The 20801-nt window shown below is 42.6% G+C and overlaps 1 protein-coding gene across 5 annotated transcripts in view; it reads right to left on the minus strand.

The window, feature by feature from the left end:
• Xpo6 (exportin 6) overlaps positions 1–20801 on the minus strand; it is an 89396-nt gene that overhangs the window by 13046 nt on the left and 55549 nt on the right. For 3 of the 5 annotated variants that reach the window (XM_087659581.1, NM_001011935.2, XM_087659584.1), the window contains 6 exons: positions 16438–16546; positions 14726–14818; positions 13345–13414; positions 9062–9221; positions 4856–4948; positions 125–269 (listed from right to left, as the gene is read on the minus strand). In XM_087659581.1, coding sequence (XP_087515707.1) covers positions 125–269; positions 4856–4948; positions 9062–9221; positions 13345–13414; positions 14726–14818; positions 16438–16546 — 670 coding nt within the window. The remainder of the gene's footprint in view (positions 1–124; positions 270–4855; positions 4949–9061; positions 9222–13344; positions 13415–14725; positions 14819–16437; positions 16547–20801) is intronic. The other 2 variants (XM_087659580.1, XM_087659583.1) reach the window with 1 other exon arrangement.

The following is a 20801-nucleotide window of genomic DNA, read 5'->3' on the forward strand; positions in this document are numbered from 1 at the left end:
AAAACAACATTTTAAGGGAACTTGAAGCAATACAGCCACCCAGTCAGGATAGCATTTTGGTCTTATGGTGAACATGACTATGGAGAGAGTTGAGTAACAGGTGCAACATTTTCTGTCTTAAGACCTTGGTGCTGATGAGAGGTGTGATGGCATCCATTGTGGTAGAGATGAGTGTCACAAACTGCTGTGTGTTCTGTCGATGGGCTTCGCTGCAATACTGTGCCAACCAGTGGGAGTAGGCCTGGAGAGCTGCAAGTGACTGAGCGTGCCTGCAAGGAGGAAAGAAGCAGTGATCTGAGAGGGCCAGGTGAGCCTGGTGGCATGAGCTTGTCTCCACAGGGAAGAAAAGAACTCCATCCGCTGTGCAGAGCATTTCAAGACATGGGGATGGCACAGAATCAATCAACTGCTCACACTGTCTCTATATGACCACCATTGCTGAGAACACACATGGCAGTTCCTAAATATCTACCAGATCTTAATCTTTCTGTGACACATAATTTATTTAAGATGACAAATATAAGGAAAATGTGCTAAATATAAAACTGTAAAAATTTACTCTGGTCTAGATAAGTAATGGTATTACACAGCTTTGACAGAAGATTCCAAAGCTCAACTTTCCCTCTAAGTATCTGTCTACCTGGAGCATCCAGGTGGCTGGCTTCTGCAAAGGCAGCACTGGGTCACACATGTATAAAATACACACTTAAATTTTGCAATGAAACCAAGCATGGTGGTACATACTTGTGACCCCTGCACTCCAGAGGCTGAGGTAAGAACACTCCAGATTCCAAATCAGCCCAAACTACTTGTTTAGTTCGCCTGTTTAAAAAAACACCGAAAATAGCCAAACAAACAAACGAAACCCCCAAAACATGCCAGGTACATCTTTAATCTTAGTTCTTAGAGGCAGAAGCAAGCAGATATCTGCGTTTAAGGCCAGCGTGGTCTACACTGCCTATTCCAGGTCAGTTAGAGAAAAAAGCAGACAAAGACCCAGAACATATAAAATTCCAAAAGCTCACAACTCATCAAAGATGATTTAAAAAACAGATCTTACAGAGGCAAGGCAGAAGTCCAGTCTAAAACACTAGTTAAAAGTCTTCTTTCCTACTAAGCAACCCGAGCTGTTCTGATAAGGTCTAAATATAGAGTTCCCCATTATACGGGCACCATGAAGACCCCTTTTTCAGTCACCATTACACTGTCAATGCAGACTAATGATTCTTCCCCCCCCCCCAAAAAAGGATGACCATATGGACTATTTTTACTCAAAATAGTATAATCACTGTCATTTTTTTTTAAATTTCTGACCAAGTATAACCAGGAAATTCAAGCCAGCTCCTATGTGTTCTTGCATATTCTAGACACGTTCAGGAACCACTTCCTTATTTAGTGTCTCTACAACATTCTCCAGGAGTATCCTGCCCCAAAACTTAGTGCATTCCCCACAGGAGTTCTGTTCCTTTAGTGGAGATATCACAATGATAAAGAGCAAGGCCTAGCTCGGTACGAGGGGCAGCTCATGCACCACAGTTTCTGGAGCCTGCTCATGGACAGAGCTAGGATGGAGACAGAGATCACTTCAAAACAGCGTCAACAACTAGCCAAGTGCCCACTGACATGACGTAAGACAAAAGGCATCATAGGACGCAGCCATCTTTCTGCAAATGCTTAGCCTAAGGCTGAAACTAAGTCTGGACTGTAGGACATTCTTTAAACAGTAAGCTTAAGGCCTGGAGTTCCATGGTATCTGTCTGCCTCTTTCTTTCTGATACACACCTCTACTTACTTGCAAATCATATATAACTAGGGACTACTCTAGATTATAGGAGATAGACTTAACGTTGGATTATGATCAAACCCTCAGCTATGTGTGCATGCAATGCAATAACTTGCAGCTTTTTATATTTTCGGTTGTGAGTCTAGCCTTTAGCAGCTGAGCCATCTCTCCAGCCCAGCTTGCAGCGTTTAAGGGGTTACAATGGTAATGTAGTTCTATAAAGCAGCCCTGCTCCTCCCAAGAGATACCTGAAAGGTTTATGGATGAAGCAACACTCTATCTGATTTGTGTCAACTTGCTCAACAAAAACAAAAAGGACCTAAGAATGCAAACATACAGAAATTCCCAGAACCAAAGGCAAACATGGCAAATCAATTCATAACTCCAGGCTAATGAAGGTATTGTATTCTATTCTACAGTTTTGTTTGTTTTCCCTTCTTAAACTACGTTCTACAGATTTTCAAAAATCTGTAGCTTTTTGTTAAGAAAGAAACGAAGTAGCACAAAGCACGAAAATATAGAAATTCTTAACAGGCAGCTGGTTTCTTTTTCATATTTGGAATCCAAAGACCATTTTCTACCTTTTACTTATGGTCTAAGAATCAAAACTAAGGCCAGTGAGGCCAGTGACTAGAATCTAAGCATTTCAATCTACATAGTGCATACACCAGAGAGCTCTACGAGGAGGAGGAGGCGGCGTCAGGCGGGACCTCCAGCCTCCTGTAACCCTGCCTGTGCAAGCTGTCCTGGCCAACAGCCAACTGGCAACTTGCTTAGGAGCTGCCAAACCAATTTCTCTAGTTCTCAAAGAAGAAAGTAACATTTTTAAATATAAAACTATAATAAATAAGTCTCTTTCCCCTGTTCAATTTGCAGCTGAAAAGAATAGCATTTTTTTTTCATGTTGGTTTGTTTTGTTCTGTTTTTGCTTGGTTGTTTTTTGTTCTTTTTTTTTTTCAAGATAGGGTTTTACCAAGAATCTCTGACTGTCCTGGAACTCACTCTGTAGATTAGGCTGGCCTTGAACTCACAGAGATTCTCCTGCCTCTGCCTTATGAGTGCTGTTATTAAAGGTGTACAACACCACTGTCCAGCCACACATTTTTTTTTTATTAGAACTGAAGTTTTTAACATTTAGACCTTGAGACCACACACTCTCAGCTAGTGCTAGTCAGCTGGCCACAGCTGCTATGCAAACGAAGGCCCACGGCTGTGTTCCCATGAAGCATGCTCAAAGTGCACAGGCTCACTACTCTCTGCCCAACTTCTGCCCTCAGCCCCAGCAGATTCAGCTAAAGGCTCTGCACCTCCAAACTGAAGCACAGCTGGCTCACCTGTCTGTCAAATGCAAAACCTGAGTTGACAGTCAAGTTTCCCAGAGGGGAGTTTCAAAAGGCATGAGTTTCCTCTGACTTAATCTTTACACAAAGGGTACCCTGAAGTAGCTGGGTGCTAAGCATCATGTTTCTACTGTCCCAGCCCACTGTACATCTTTTTCTTTTCAGTCTCTATGGAGAGTCTGTTGTTTCTGCTTACTCACTGGAACACCTCTTCTACTCCATTAACTACTGCCTCAGCCAAGATGGGGAAAAAGGTCTTAACTGTTGCAGCTTGGTCCTCTTCTCTGTACTTTTAAGTTGGGTGTGTGTGTGTGTGTGTGTGTGTGTGTGTGTGTGTGTGTGTGTGTGTGTGTGTGTGGTCATGGTTTATCAGTCCCTGCTGTAGACCTGAGCAAGCCTTCTGGGCAGTCTAACAGGGATAAGGTTTCATTTCCAGTCTCCTGATGCTAACCCTTCCAGGTCACTCTTCCATGCACTTCCCAGTATACATACTCTATATGAGTATCTTGAGTCAAGTGTCAAAGTAACCTGAGATTCTAATATAATATAGAAACATCTGGGCTCTGGGCCATCCTATCAAACTTAAAATCTGAAGGAAAATGTTGAATTTTGGTTTGGACAAATTGCTGGTGTACAGTTCCCATGGTTCTTTCAACCTTCCCTCAAATAAAGACATCTTGAAAACATTTGATCTTTGCCCTCAGTTACTGAAATAGCTTCAGAATGGTCAAAGACTTTTTTTTTTTTTTTTGTTACTTTTAACAACCCTTCCCAACACACCCGAGCATATGTTAAGCAAGGCAATTTCTAGAAAGTCCCTAGATTGCTAGGGGATAAGGCCAAACTGCCAGGGAACCAGCAATGTGCTTGGTGGGTTAGGATTTTAGCAACATTTAGCCTCTGGAGAGGGTAAAAGGACTAAAGGATTCCCGGATGACTTAGCCCATCAGTCATGCTTCCATACTAACCCGAAGGGGACTATGTGAGCTCTCAATCACAGAACACTTGCAGGCTCTTGGAGGGAGTCTGCCCAGCAAAGACAGGGAGGCCCTAGAGAACTCCTCATGAATCTTGCTCTACTCATCTCTTCTAATAAACCTAGATGTGTCTTGCCAAGTTCTGAGACTCACTACAGCAAATGAACACAATCTGTAGAGAAAGACATGGGCATCCCAACTTCCAGCCAGCAGCATAAGAAGCACAGCTGGAGCAGCAGCTGGCAGTGGAACGCAGATGCAGAAGTGCTATCGTGGGGACTAAATCCTCAACATGAGGCCACCAAGTAGTATGAGACTGGAGTTAATTAGAGGATGCTCAGTTTATAGCGCATATATCCCCTGCCCCTTGTTGGATGCATCGGAGTGTGAAATGGTTGGGTTTTTCTACTATCTACCAACTCTATCAGTGGATGTGAGCAACGTGCAGGGTGAGAGACACAGGGTTCAGGTGTTTCTACGCCGTTCCCAAGTACCTTTCAGTGCTCACCAATTCTTAACTTCATAGCTCTTCCCTGCTGTTTCCTGTAGTGCCTGCCCTGTAGAGCCTCACCCCTGCTCTCTTTAGTTCAAGCAATTACACTAACCCCGAAATACTCAACAATCTGTCTTTCTAGGGTCAAATGAAGAATTTCCCCCTCTATGTGTGGCAGCCACTACTGTTGGGTGACTGCAGTTCATCTGGAGATAGGATCAACGTCCCCCTTGAGAAGGTGCAGTCACAACACTTTACTTACACATCAATGAGGTCAGGTTTCAACACTGATGGCACGGCTGTTTCAATGTTGTACAGTTTTATCTGAGATCCATAAAGAGTAACTTTGACCAACCTGTTGACAAAGGAGTAGGTGAGAAAGGACATAAGCATGAGAGAGCCCCCCCCCCCAAAAAGAAAACCCAGCACGGACAAGGTGTCAAAGGAAACCCGACTGCTAACTTTGAGACAGAAAAAAAAAAAAGCTGATCTCCAATTCTTTCCAAGAAAATAGAGCTGTAAAGTAAGGCTATATATAAAACCATTTTCTAAAGCACCACAGCATTTATATTATCAAAAAGCCTAAAAACAACATCTGGTGGGATGGCTCAGTGGGTAAAGGCACCTGCCACCAAGCCCATTCACCTGGAACCCACATAGTAGGATAGAACCTACTTCCACAAGTTGTCCTTTGACCTATACACGCACTCACACTCTCTCTCTCTCTCTCTCTCTCTCTCTCTCTCTCTCTCTCTCTCTCACACACACACACACACACACACACACACATACATACACACACAATTACACACACACTGTGGCACATTCACATGTGCACATGCAACAGAGGAAAGGCTGAAAACTTTTTCACCAGAAGAACACCCTGGCACAGTTTACTCTAGAGGTGGGGTAGAGGAGGTAGGTAGACTGCGGCTTCCTCTCTACTTTTCTACATCCCTAAATTGGATACTATGAATATCTAATGCCATGTGCATGTATGTACACACTTTTCTTTTTTGCAGTGTATTACTATGTAGCGCAGACTGGTCCTCTGATCCTCTTACCTCAGCCTCTCAAGTGCTAAGATTATACATATGATCTCTGCCCAGATATATATATACTATTTTATAAAGAAAAAATATTTTGAGAAAGCAAGCCTGCTCTTTTGACAATTTATCTAAAGATCTGCATGAGAAACAAACTCATTTCAACGTTTACAATAGATCAATATATAATAAGGGGTAAAATGTCTGCTGTAGAATCTAGAATCTAAGTGGTTGGTTCATATCCATCCATCCTGTCTCCCTTCTTCTCATATTATTCTGTCAACTTCTCTGAAGATTAGAAATTATTGATGATAAATTGATGATAGCACACTGTAACAAACAGATGGAGGGAACAGATCTTTCTAGAATAAACTGAGATGTTGACAGTTAAACAGTCAAGTGTGTAGGTTATTCAAGGACCACTGTGTATGTCGAGCACTAGGCACAGCAGAGAGCTCCTTTAGGACACAGGAAGGCCCTCTATGCTCTGTCCTTCCTGAGCTGAGTGAGCAGAGTAGCACTGCAGAAATTCTGGCCAACTCCATACAACCCTGCAAGCATACCTCTCAACTGAGGAGGTCACTACAGGGGCAGCTGCTTGATCCCAGGCCAAGGCATGTTGGGGGCCTGGAAATCACCATCTCGAAAGAGCTTAGTACTGAAAAAAGGAAACCTGTGCTCTAGAAAATGTTCCTCTCAGATGTATGGAATGCACAACTTTATTCCACAAGGAAACCATATATGGACTGAGGGTTGGAGAACAGTGTGAAGGGCACTTCCACAGAGTCAAGAAAGCAAGAGTAAAGAGTCAAGTCATTAACTGAAAGTCTTAAGACGAAGTTCTGCTGCAACAGGAACGACAGCAACAAGTGTTAAAACCACAGTTGTGTATGTATGCCATGCCAGTACAGAGGCCATAGATGGTTTTTAAGTATTCTGTTCTAGCTTCGCTTACCTTACTCTCTTGATACACCTATCTAGGCTGATGGGCAGCAAGTCTCAGCCATCCTCCTCTCTTTGCCACCTACAGTATGCTAAGCTATCTTTCCCAGTCTTCTGGTATTTAGCTCCTTAAATTGTGTGTACATTAAGCATGTAATTTACTATGTGTTCAGCAACTGTAATATCAGGTTTTATGTGACCTAGAAGAAAACACTGGTAATCATACTGGCTAGTCAGATCGTGAGACTATAGGAAAGCCTTCTCTCATATACTAGTCTTTTGGGCGGGGAGTGGGGGGGTGGGAGTGGGGTTTCAAGACAAGAGTTTCTCTATGTAACCCTGACTGTCCTAGAATTCACTCTGTAGACCAGGCTGGCCTCAAACTCAGAGATCCACCTGCCTCTGCCTCTGCCTCCCAAGTGCTGGGATTAAAGGCACTGATCACCACCGACCAACTGCACACACTAGTCTTAATGCAGACAAACTAGCAGGTGCGTCTAAGTGCTGAGGTTGAACCCCTAAGCTGTGTAGACAGGTACACACGGCCTTATGATGGCTCAGGCTCTCTGACGTCATCTCACCAGTGTTTGGTAGCAGACTGACATACAGATCTAAATTGCTTCCTGGGCCACATTCAAATACTGGTTATCTAATTCAGACAGGAAGATGTATTCTATCCTTACTAAACCATTAGTGGAAATGGGCATAGCACAGGACAGAGAAGAAAATTACACTCTGGAATTCAAAATTCTGTAGTTTGGAAAAAGCCTAGAATTTGAACTCTTAAAATCTTTTTTTTTTTTTCTTTTTTTCGGAACTGGGGACCGAACCCAGGGTCTTGCGCTTGCTAGGCAAGCACTCTACCGCTGAGCTAAATCCCCAACCCTAACTCTTAAAATCTTAAGTTCCTTCTCATTAACATATGAACCAAACACAGTATCCACTACCACATCTATTCAGAAGCAAAACGGCAAGACGCACCTCTCAAAGTGTAAAATGAAACAAGAGTCAGACCACTGGGAACTTTTCTGACTACCACAGACTACTACTGCTCACTACTGCTATCTTAACGTGGTTGTTAAGGGATTTAAAACTCTGTTATCGTCAGTTTTAAGCTAAAATGTACATTTAAAAAAAAATTGGTATGAGTGGGTTGTGGAAGCAGAGACATGGATCTCTATGAATTAGAGGCCAGCCTGGTGGTCTACATAGTAAGTTCCAGGTTAGCCAGATTACATAACAGGACCCTGTCTCATATAAACAAAGTAAGAAACTTGGTATGCAAGTTAGCTCAGTTCTTGGGGTTGCTTCCCCATGTTGAGACCACTCCATGAATTGAAGCATCAGGCTCTAGGCTTCAAGCTGTGCATGTGCCTACACAGCTGCGAATCCAGTATCACCTGTCTACAGCTCCCAACACTTCTATCTGTCCTTCAGTGTCCAAAATCTTTAGAGGGAGGACTGGGCAGGCGAATGAGATATATCCCAGCAAACAGCTGCATTTCTTCCTGGAACCCAAACTCCAGCCAGGACTACAGCCTGCACAACTTTCCCAGGAGCTTGATGGAACTGAACAACCCTGAAAAACCTAGAGCGCTAACACCAGCTGCGTGCATGGAGAGGAAAGCTGTTGTCTAGTGAAATCTGCCCCCTTCCCCTCCCTCCCTCTCGTGCATAAATGTGTACATGTATAAGTTCATGGACATGTTATATATCAGTGTAGAGGACAAAAGGACAACCTTGTGTGTTGTTCCTCAGGGGCTTTCCTTTCCTTTTTTTCCTTTGTCAGTGAGAAGCTCACTGAGTAGGAGATGGTGTCTCGGATCAGACTGTGTCTCCTTCCCCAGAGCTGGGATTACAAGTGCACATCACTGTGCCTGGATTTTTTTGATTTGTTTTTAACTGTTCTTTTGCTGGTTTGTTTGCTTTATGCTCTTTGATGTTAGGTCTGAAGATCAAACTCATGTCCCTCTTGCAAAGTATTGTCCCAGCCCCAGTAGGGCTTTCTTTCTTTTTTTTTTTTTTTTTTTTTTTTGTTCTTTTTTTCGGAGCTGGGGACCGAACCCAGGGCCTTGCGCTTCCTAGGCAAGCACTCTACCACTGAGCTAAATCCCCAACCCCCCAGTAGGGCTTTCTTGATGGACCTTGACTGTGCCTAGAGTTTCTGAGTCCAAAACCATCTTTACGGCAACACACAAGGTTGTCAATGAAGTAACAGCTTGGCTTGTGTTTACTGCTTGTTCTGTGTCTTATACCAAATGAAGTGCCTTATTTAATTCTCATAGTAAAACTACAAGAAACTTTCCCACTGTTTTGCAGCTGAGGGACTTTAAAAGCTCAGTACAGCAAACGGTAGTCTGCTCCATATTAACCTGTACATGACTAAAAGGACAAAGGACACTTGATGGGGCTGCATGCTGCCCTCCCATAAAAAGGAGAGTTGAGCTCTGAAGGAAGGGGGCATGGCACAGCCAACTTACCTCTCCACAACTGTGAGAGCATCACTGAACCTTGCAGCAAACACATCCCCAGTGAAGTATTCAGCTAATCGGCCCACAGCCTGCAGCAGGGAACTCAAGTCTCGCAGGGAGCAGTGCAAACGCCGGCAGTCATTCTCCGCTGTGATGTTCAGCCTGTGTCCTAGAACACAATATCTCTCAGTTTCCCAGAGAACAAGCTCTAGTAATGAACAACCATTCCAAAACAAGTCAAATGGGGTAAGCTAATGCTCCAACAGTAAAAATCTTCAGTTGCTTCCCAGCACAGCCTCCACCTACAACTTTAAGCTGCTCCAGGGACCTAGGGCAAAGACAGACAGCCTGGCCTACCCTGATGATTCCTTTGGATACTAGTACAGTTATGGCATTACCAACCTAAGAAAAAGGACATGCAAATGGGTGAGTCCAGTAAGTAAGAGCCAGCACAGTCCTACTGCTGGAACTCTGAGCTCAGTCCCTCCAGCTCTGCTATCCCTGCACATGGCTGTCTCAGAATGAACACTCCTAAGCTGAAAGAAGATCCACCCAGCTAAAAATGAACGGGGGTGTGCTATGCATTCTATTCCAGGTTTTAGGTTAGCACAACAGGGAAAAAAGGACATAGGACTCAGGTACAGTAGACAGCCCCTGCTACTTTCCCTCTGTGAGCACCATCAACCCTTCCCAGCTTATCTCTTCAACCTTAAAATGAGAAAGATGCTAGCACCTAATTCACTATAAGACCAACTACATCAAAACCCTCCAACCTATAGGGCATCATTTAATTTTGTATTTATTATGGATCATAAAGAACTAGAAATTTTCTAAGGCCTGAAACTTTATTTTTCAATAAACATCCAAACCTAGTAAGTGTGATGTTAAGATGACAAAATATCCTCAATTTAGTCACTCTTTATTTCTTCACAAATACTCAAAAGCCAGAAGGCAGTGAGGATTCTCAGTGTGGAGAAGGACTAGAGTGTGATAATGACAAACTGGGACGCATTAATGAAGACCTAGCCTGGGGCTCCTGAAAACTCACTCCCCCTAGCCCTTTTCAAATCTGCCTCCCATAGCCACGTCAGGCTTTCATCATCTACCACCAAACCTCCTCCCCTGGTGTTTGCTCTACCAGCATCTGTTGTCTCCTTACTGACTATAAAACCCTTTGTGTGGGGCTATGCCCAACAGCCAACATGGCCACTAGTCAGAATAAACAGCCATTCTGCCCTGTGTTTGCACCTTTTCCTACATTCAGGCTGCCTAAAGAACAACTTCATTCCCTGCTACTGAGGACCCTCACAGCGCCATCACGTGATCCCCCTTCAAGCATGCCTGGGTCTGTCTAACCATGTACATTGCACTTTGAATAAAAAACAGCTTATACAATATTTTATTCAAGTCTATGTATTTGACTACTTTGAACTGAATAGAACTAATTCTGTCTAGTTCAATCTAATACATGTTCAATCGAAGGTTCACAGCAATCAAAACTGCAGATGAAACTTTCCTGAGCTATCTGTAAGGTAGACAAACACAGAAGCAGGACATACCCCAAGTTCAATTCTCTAGCCCTGTTCCATTCCTCTAGGAAACCCTATCTCCCCCACCACATAGCACACATAGCACTCAGGGAAGGACTACTATGTATAGTGACGCATTCTTTTCTTATTTGACCAAGGTTTGGTCATTGGCAATCTTCTCCCTGTCACTCCACAACCATCTGCAAGCCCATCTCTTTACTGATCCCTCACAGGAGCACATCCAGTAGCACAGAACAGGATGTCTGGGAGGTACAGCCTTTAGATGGATATCCCGTTGCATACAGGATCAGAGGCTTTTTTAAAATGTCCTCTCCCCAATAAACCAAGCTATCAGGAAGCAGTCTAAAGAACAGCTTCCTTGTCCAAGAAGTGAAGGGGTAGAGGTATAAATATGAGCATTTAAGGTATTCCACTGAGAGAATATATGAATCAAAAATCAACCCTCACATAGCAAAGAACATAAATGTCAAGCTTTTCTATCCTGTAATAATACAATCCCTTAGGCAAGAAAGCTCATGTGTGACCGAAACTTAAAAGACTTACTGAGAGCTCAAGGAGAATCTCAAGGAGGAACAGCAAAAGTCAAATACAAAGACAGGGATGAGGAGAACAGTCACGGAGAGGGGCTCATTCCTTACACAGGACAAACTGATGATAAGAACAAAGGTTGATCTGCCAGGGGCAAGAGGCACATAGCAGCTGATACAGGCACACATTTGCCTTGCTTTGTTAGCAGGGGAGCATTGAAAAGAAGTTCAGTCATAGCAGATACGCTAACAAGTGTGTCTAATGTGAGTATGTATTGGTGAGGGAGAAGAGCACCCCGAGCTTCACAGCAACTCAATCATAATCCTCACATGCCATAAACAGTCAGACTCAAATGAAGGGCAAACTGCACCTCACTCCCCATCACCTGAGACTGAAGGACTGCAGACTACAAAGAGGTAAACCACAAATGAAAGGAAGGAGCTGCAACCCACCAGGGAAGAAGACCGACCAGCACAGCAGGGGGTATTTCAGGGAACAAACCCACCAGGGAACCAAAGAACAAACTGTTCACCATTTTCAATTTTTCAAAAACCTTTGCATTGGAAATGTGGGCTTTCAACACTATGGTGTGGAAGGATGCTTCATCATGGAGAAGAAAACTCATTTTAAAGCAAGAAATAATGATTTCTCTAGCTTGAGGTTTTACACTAGAGTATGAACTGCAACAATGACCTAGACGATCTCTCTGAAACTAGCAGGAGATGGGTTTCAGGGAGGTCAGGGAGACATAAGATTGTTGTTCAGTGAAGGAAGCTGAATGTCAGAGATCTCAGAAAAGGATTAAAAACCCAAGTAGACATTTACCCAGAGACAAAAATCAATGACAGCCAGGCATGGTGGAGGCACTCAGGAGGCAGAGTCAAGTAGTCTCTGTGAGTTCTAGGGCAGCTTGGTCTATACAGCAAGTTTGTGGCCTGCAAAGTGATAAACCACTACCACCAAAAAAGAGTCAACTACAGCACGGAATTGACCTCATTGTCAATAGTGAAAGATGGGATATACTCTTTTTAAAATTAGATCAAGGATAACATTCTTAAAAGTACAATTCTAATTGCAATGTTTCTCGGGGAGAGAAAATACCCTAACACACCAAGCATTTCCATATCAAATGACCTTTATTAGTGCAAACACTCGGGTTCATTATGCAAATGCCTTCTCAAAGTTTATATAAGCTGTTCTTATCCAGGCTACAAAGCCAGAGCCTGTACCTGAGGTGTACCAAGTCCTACTGCCATCCTAGGGCACACGAATGACTAATAATCATGAAAACAAGCTGTCACAGGCTACCAAGAAGGGCAGCCTCACAAAGAGACCCCATGAAGGTCCTACCAAGAATGACTAGTTCACCCAGGAGCAAGCTGTCCTCTGAGGGAGGAAGCTCAGTCTCAGGCCTGACAAGAAGCCACAGGTGAGGTCAGCCCATACAGAACTGATCAAAAGCAGTACGAAGTGGGATAAAAGGGACAGGGTGGGGTGGGCGAAGCATAAACTGAGGTTGCTGCTATTTTCACCTGGCAAAATGAATGTCAGTTTATGGCATCTTTCCATTGCTCCTCATTATACCTAACCCTGCTATTAGCAAAAACCAGCTATGCGGCCCTGGGTAAACTGACATCTCTGAAGAGCACTGTCCTCTTCTGTAAAGTACAGATAAGTAGCAAGAATACTTCTATCTCACAGTAGAGGAAAAAATGGAACAACAGAGTAAACAACATAGTCTGGCATATAATGGGTGTTCTACAAAAAGGCTGTAATTATTATCAGCAGAGTAACAAACGTTAACTTCCACTCCAACCTGGGACACCAGAAGTCTTTGCATCCAGCTGTGGGCAGACTCCTGCAGGCCGCTCACAGCAGGAGAGCTCCGGAATGACTGGAGCTGGTGCTCTGGCTGCCTCATTCTACAAGCCATAGGTAGACATTACCTTAGTGAAAGCCCACAGCCATTTTCTTTCCAGCACACTTGCTGTTTTAAGGTATGTAAGAAAACACTTCAGAGCTTTTAGTTTTTGCCCTGATTAGCTTCCCCCACCGCTTCTTTGTAGCAACAATTTTTAAAACTTCTGTCTAGGAGTTGAAGAGATGTAAAGCTATACAAAGCAAACCACATTATCACAGCAGAGGTGACAATAATTAAGTCTTAGTCCAATATTTTTAATGCTAAGCTAAATTTGAAAGTAAAGACCAATTTACCTGACCCCGAAGTAACTACGAATTGCTGTAATCCCAAATAAACTTCTAAATTGTCCTGAAGAACTGGGAACTGAAAACAAAGAAACAAAGTTTAAAACAAAAATCATAAATACAAATTGTGATACTATTTTTAACACTAAAGCATTAAGTGCCTATGGGGAGACAGCATCCCTTTTACAGGTACTAAGTACAGTACCCTCCTCAATTCTTACAGATAAACCTGCTAGTACCAGAATAAAGAAATCCATGTCAGTTTGATTGCTTTAAAAGTGATAGCAAATGATTCTGGGGCGTGACCACTATAGTCCTAGAGGGGGGGCCTCAACAAGACTTGCAACTTAAAGAGCTGGATCATCCCTCAAGTCTGAGAGGGTCCCTTACCTTGCCCCCCCCCCAAAAAAAAATCACATAGGTCTTATTAATGGGCATGGCAAAGAGAAAAGGCAGGCCCACTTATTTAGGTATATTTCCCTTGCTCATTTAGAAGACAGGACTTCATAGTGCTCCCTTTCTTTCTTAGGCTTCTACGCTCACTATTAAGGTAAATCAAGACTTACAGCTAGCATAGTGAGCTGATACTTCCTGTGAGAGGGTGCCAACTAGTGGCTTGTAGTTGTTATATGCAGAGCTGACCTCAGTAACTCATCTTGCCTTTAAGGAGGAGATGAAATTCAGCATATAAACGCAGAGAGATTTGGTAATCTGTCCATGGTGAGAACAACACAGGCTAGTCTTTTATCAATGCAATTTCTGCAAGTAACACTGCTATTGACCTGGTTGCCTCCCAGCTACTAATGAAAAACATTAAGACATTTCTAAAATTCATACTAAGACTAAACAGTACTTCAAGAACCTGGTTTAAAATAGTTTATGAAAATGTTAATAGTAAATTTGAAAGTTGGTTTATAGCAATTAATCTCTGAAATAAACAAGGACAAGGGAAATGGCTTGTTTGTCGCACAAACAAGGGGACATGAGAGCGACCTCCAGAATTCACATTAAATATATAAAGCTGTGCGTGGTGGCACAGCTCTGGTACTCGCAGCACTAGGGGAGCCGAAGAAAAGAGCGTCTCTGTGGCTTGCAGTCAGCATAGCTTACTTGGTGAGTTATACAGGCCACTAAGAGGTACTGTCTTTAAAACGCACATGCGTACACACACACACACACACACACACACACACACACACACACACACACACACGCACGCACGCACGCACACGCATGCACGCACATGAATAAATGCAAACACAAAGTAAGTAAATAATGTGTAGATACAGAGAAAGAGAGAAAGGGAGGAGAAAAGATCAATACACAAGTAAGTACAAAAGTCATGTTCTATGCCAGGAACCAAGTAGATCCCCTTCAAATGGTGAGTTACCAGAGTTGAGAAGGCATGTGTGGGAAGGAGCTCCATCACTTTGGCCACTACCTCCAAGCTCTGGCGTAAGTACCGCTGCCACTCTGTCTGCTGCTGTGGGGGAAACAAAGGCATCAGTTTTCCTGAACAAGCAGAACCCTGTCCTCTTCAACATCAGCGACCCTTTAGCCTTAAATCTATTTTCAAATGTTAAATCTTGAGAAAACAGGAAATAGTGAAACCAGGGATTCCAGTTCCACTTAAAAATGTCTAATCTTCCTATTATGCTCAAAATCAGAGTGACTGGTGCCATGACCATGACCTTGACCTTGAGAGTAGATTCTTAGAGTAAGAACAGAGACACTCAGAACCAGATGGCTTGGATTTGAATCTCTGCAGCTTTGGGTACAGAGGAGATGTTGTTTTCCATTTTTATGAGCCTTAGTTTCCTTGTGTCCGCAATAAAAATGAACTAACTACCTTGTGTTGACAGTTAGATGAGGAACTTAATCTAAGTTCCTTTCCTAAAGTTATTTCTTCAGAAAGCAAATAATTCATGTAGAACAATACACTTTTCCTCCTGAAATCACAGATGTGTAGAGTTCAGAGAGCCACATGTGAAAAGTCTGAGTGGCTTTTCTATTATCCCACTAATAGGGACCAGTCATCTCTTTACATGCATCTGACTCAATGAGCACCATTCAAGGCGTGGGTCATAGGCAGCATCAGTGTCCCCAGGAACCAGCCAGGGACACAAACAGTGGTTCCATCTCAAACCTCCAGAATCAGTATGTTTCAACATTCTGTTCTAAAGATGTTTAGTAGAGTTAAAGGTGAGGAAGCCCTGACCTCAGTTCAGTCAGTAGCACAACTCACCTTTCCACATTGTGGTAGCCTCATCTAACTGTCAACACAAGGTAGTTAGTTCATTTTTATTGCGGACACAAGGAAACTGAGGCTCATAAAAATGGAAAACAACATCTCCTCTGTACCCAAAGCTGCAGAGATTCAAATCCAAGCCATCTGGTTCTGAGTATCTCTGTTCTTACTCTAAGAATCTACTCTCAAGGTCAAGGTCATGGTCATGGCACCAGTCACTCTGACTTTGAGCATAATAGTAATACTAGACATTTTTAAGTAGTTGGTAGTTACAAGGACCACTAGAATGGTACCCATAAAAATATTTCCTCATTAATTGAACAGACCAACAGCAATATACTCAAGGTTCAGTTTAAAAATAATAGTTTACACCAGGCAGTGGTGGTGCACGTCTTTAATCCCCCAGCACTTGGAAGGCAGAGGCATGCAGATCTCAGAGTTTGAGGCCAGTCCAATCTACAGAGTGAGTTCCAAGACAGTCAGTCCAAGACAGGGAAAACTGTCTTAAAAATACAAAAATCGAAACAGACAAACAAAAAACAAGAACAAGAACAACAGCAACAACAAACCCACACAAAGCAAAAATCAAAAACCAAAAACCCAGCTCACAGCATATGGCTAGCATAGACTATCATCCCAGGCTTCTCATCTGAACACCTCTTCAACTATTCCTGTCAGTATCTAACTAGGTAACCAGAGAACAGAGGACTGGATTACAACATTCTCATTAAAGCATTTCTCATGCACATCTGGTCTCTCAAATTTTATTTCTAGTCCATACAGGTAAAATGCCTGTACAGCATGTTTCAGAAGCAGTGAGATGAGCTAGAGCAGCAAGAGAGAAATGCTCTTACATCGTCATCCAGAGTCTCATCATCCAGCTCCTCTAGTTGGGCCTGGTTGTATCTGAACTGGATTCGATTCAACACCTCTGTAAGCAAAAGGACCAGGGCATCTTCGTACCTAGGGAGAAGGAAGAGGTTCAATATCAAGTGAAAGAAAGCTTTCAGCTCCAGATTTTGACCAGGACTCTGGACTATAGGAGCAGCACTCACCTTGGACACACCTAAAATGCTAGTGTTTTTATTCTGAGTTGGCATGGGTGTGGGAGAGAGAAGCAGTTACTTTACTAGTCACACTTTTTTTTTTTTGCAGACTCTCTTTTACAGTTAATACTGTGACTAGCTCTTGTGCTTATTGTTAATTGGTAATTCAATCATGGATTTTAAATCCATTCTGCCCATCTCTGCTTCTTAACACAGAATTTAATCTATTATATATAATTATCAAAAAAGCAAGGTTTATTTCTGCCATGTCTATGTCATACATTCCTCAATTACTACCTTCTTTTGTGTCAAATACATATTTTCTAGTGCAGCAGTTTAAAACCCCTTTTATTTTACTACATATTTTTAAGTGTTTGTTAGTTTTTTTTTTTTTAATATCATTTCCCTAGGGAATACAGGTACTATATGTGAATATCATCCTTTTGTTTTGGCTCGTGGGAGGTGGGGAGCCTCAAGACAGGGTTTTCCTGTGTAACCTTGTAGACCGAGCCAACCTTGAACTCAGAGACCCACCTGCCTCTACCTCAAGAGCTAGGACTAAAGGCACGTGCACCATACCCACATTAACACTTTTAATATTGGTGAGAGGAAAAGGATATCGCCCATATTTTCTGAAGATAAAACTACAATTAAATTGCTCAAGATTAACAAAGCTAGCTTTTTTGAAACCAAGACTCCCTAACTCAAATCTCATGTTCTCTTTACACATAAACTACCAGTGGCTTTCATTTAAACCCAAAACTCAATCTTCAATTAATTTTAAAACCATTTAGAAATTAAAGAAAAATTTAAAAGGCCTCAGAGAAATCCTAACCCTCTGGTTTGTATCTAAAAGTAATTGTCAAAGAAATGTCTCAAGCCCTACATCTGGCTACTTTCCATAGTAAGAACCTAGCACAGAAGATACCATGTTATTAGAGAATACCCAGCACACCACATGGGCCCTAAACCACTTATTTTCAAGAGTAGATTAAGCTGGCTAAATGCTTGTCTTTCCTGAGAATCTAGCTTCTAAGAGCAGTTAAGACATGGTTCCCACTTGTAAGCAATGTGAGCTGGAGCTGAGGCTCTCTAGAGCATACTTTCCTGGGCTTATTAGACTGTTACAGAGATGCTAGAGAAGGCTGCAAGGTAGCAAGAACAGTGAAGGGCTCCATCATGGGCTTGCTCTCTGTCAGTGCTGCCTAGCTATGCCCCTACACCTTCTCCAATGTCACTCTACATTCCCAGCACCTATCCCAAGTGCATACTCAGTGGGTCAGGAGTTCTTGAAGGAATCTTTATGCCAGCTTCCTAGGCCTCCTCAAAGCTCCTGGGACAAAGGATGCCTACTCCTTAGAGATTGAACCCTCACCAGCTACAGGGAGATTATTTAACCCTTCCTCTGCCCCTGGCTTATAGGTTGAGCTGCTTCCTGTAGTTATCAACTGCGTCACCTCCCTCATTGTTTACTTACCCTTCTAACACCTATTTAACCAATATTACAATCTCGGTTAAAATAAGTGTGGTACCCATTTTCCTGGTAGTATCCTAAATCAATGTACCACCCAATCCAAGAGCTAAACTTGAAGGAATCAAACCAAGGTCAACTACAGTCCCTCTAGTCTTAAGCATTACAAGCCAAAGATATACTCTAAGGCTTCTAACAGTTCCCCAAGGCTATCCCATTTCAGTTAGGTGGGAACAACAGCTCATTTCCTACCTATGGGCAGACACGGCTCCCTCCCCAAAAAACTGCACTATTTGTCTGTGACATAAAATAGTAGATGTTTTACTAAAAGTTACTATGTCACATCAAAACATTCTCACAGGAAGAAAATCCCTTTCACAGTAGAAGACAGATACATTTTGCCACTGCCCAACTAAAAGGGAATTCCAAGATTCTCCACACAGGATTCTTAAATGAGACAAAAACCTCACTGGTAACTCACATGCGAAAGTCCTGTAATACTTGGAGATTAAAGCCCATCAGGAACTGTACTAAAGGCACACAGGCAATTCATCTCCCAAAGTGTATGGTGGGCGTCAGAGAGGCCTCTGGATAGGACAGAGGCCCTAACTGCTTGTCTATATCTATCCTCCTCCACCACTCCCACCTTGAATTGAGTAAGTGAACGCTGGCATTAAGGACAGTTACAGCATTTCCCAATAGACAAAAAAGACTGTAAAGGAAACTACTGACTTGGGTATACTAGCTAATTTTTATGTCTATTTGACAGACTAGAGTGGGAGAGAAAACTTTAACTGAGAAAATGTTCCCACCAAATTGGCCTGTAGGGAAAATCTATGGGTATTTTATTAATTAGTGATTCAAGTAGGAGAGCCAGCTCACTGTGGCTAGTACCACTCCAGGCAGGTGATCATGGGGTGCATAAGAAGCAGACTAAGCAAGTCATGAGAGCAAGCCAGCAAGCAGCGTTCTCTGCATCAGCTCCTGCTGTGTCTTCTCTCAGAGGTGGAGTGTGATGTGGCACTATAAGCTGAAATAAACCTTCTCCTCCACATTGCTTTTGATCATCGCGTCTTCCCAGTGAGAGAGCGCTGACTAAGGCAGTAGGACCTCGCCTTTCCTCTCCTCTGCTCATGCTCACTGGCAGAGTCCTGCATGTGCTGTCTGAGGAATCCCTCTAGCTGCCTTTCCCACAGAAAGACAACCACCACCAGCAGGTGCCAATGTCGTGTTAGTCAGTAGGCACTAACACTATGTAAGCAATCCTCTATGAGGTTCTTCAGATGAAAAATGATGAACTGTGTCTCTCCTCACCCCAACCCATGAGGTAAAAGAACTGCCCCTCAGGGCACAGGATGTATAAAGAGGTAAGAAGGACTGAGTTGGGGTTGGGGATTTAGCTCAGTGGTAGAGCGCTTGCCTAGCAAGCACAAGGCCCTGGGTTCGGTCCCCAGCTCTGAAAAAAAAGAAAAGAGAGAAAAAAAAAAGAAAAAAAAAAAAGAAGGATTGAGTTTAGATCTTAACCAGCAGCACTGTCCTCATGACAGAGAAGTCCCTCTGAGCATAAATTTTATTTCATTTTATGTGTGTGGGTATTCTGCCTGCATTTATGTCTGTCTACCACCTGAATGCCTGGTGACTGAGGAGGCCAAAATAGAGCTCAGATCTCCTAAACCCAAGTTACAGATTGTTGTGAGCCATCATGAGTGTTGGGAAGCAAACTCAGGTCCTCTGAAAGAACAGCTAATATTCGTAACTGCCAAGCCATCTCTCCAGTCCCTTAAGAAATTTAAAAGAACTAAAAATCATACAGTTAGATCCAGGAAACAAAACTGAACTGGAAAACATTAACAAGGATATATGGGAAAACCCAAATATTTGGAAATTAAACAAAAAGATTTTAAAGTGAAATTTGATAATAATTTTAGTGATATACATATACATATATATACACACACACACACACACACATATCCTCTTAATAGAGTTGAAGTAGCACTTAGGGGAAAATTTATAGGATTGAATGTGCATATGCTGGGCTAGGGAAACAGCTTAACAGTTAAGAAGGCCTTGCTTCTCTTCTACAGGACCCAGGTTCAGTTGCCAGCATTAACACAGTAACTAAACTGTCTGTAACTTCAGTTCCAGAAGATATGATGTTCTTCTGACCATTCTGGGCACCAGACATGAATGTGGTACATGTACAAACAGGCCAACACTAATACACACAAAATAAAAATCTTTTAAAACATGTGTATGTATGTATAAATGGAGAAAAGCCCTAATAGACCCAAACTTAGCTAGACAAAACCAGCCAAGGTAAAGCAACTAAAAAAAGTAGGTACAGGGTTGGGGATTTAGCTCAGTGGTAGAGTGCTTGCAAGCGAAAGGCCCTGGGTTCGGTCCCCAGCTCCGGAAAAAAAAAGAAAAGAAAAAAAAAAAAAAGAAGAAGAAAGAAAGAAAGAAAGTAGGTACCCAGGAAATACAAGTAAGCAAACGAGCATGAAAATGAGTCAGCACACAGAAACCAGACAGAGTTCATGGGAGTGACTGCAAGGGACTGACACAAAACCCTCCATGATGCTTCCCTCTCCATAAAATAATGACTGGTGTTAACTGGCTAATGGTCTAAGTTAATGACACTCAAATTCCTGTGCTACTCTGTAGCCAACACTTACCAGTACTCTGTGACACTGTGACA

This window comes from Rattus norvegicus, chromosome 1, assembly GCF_021556685.1.
Source record: "Rattus norvegicus strain SHRSP/BbbUtx chromosome 1, alternate assembly SHRSP_T2T, whole genome shotgun sequence".
NCBI classification, from domain to species: domain Eukaryota; kingdom Metazoa; phylum Chordata; class Mammalia; order Rodentia; family Muridae; genus Rattus; species Rattus norvegicus.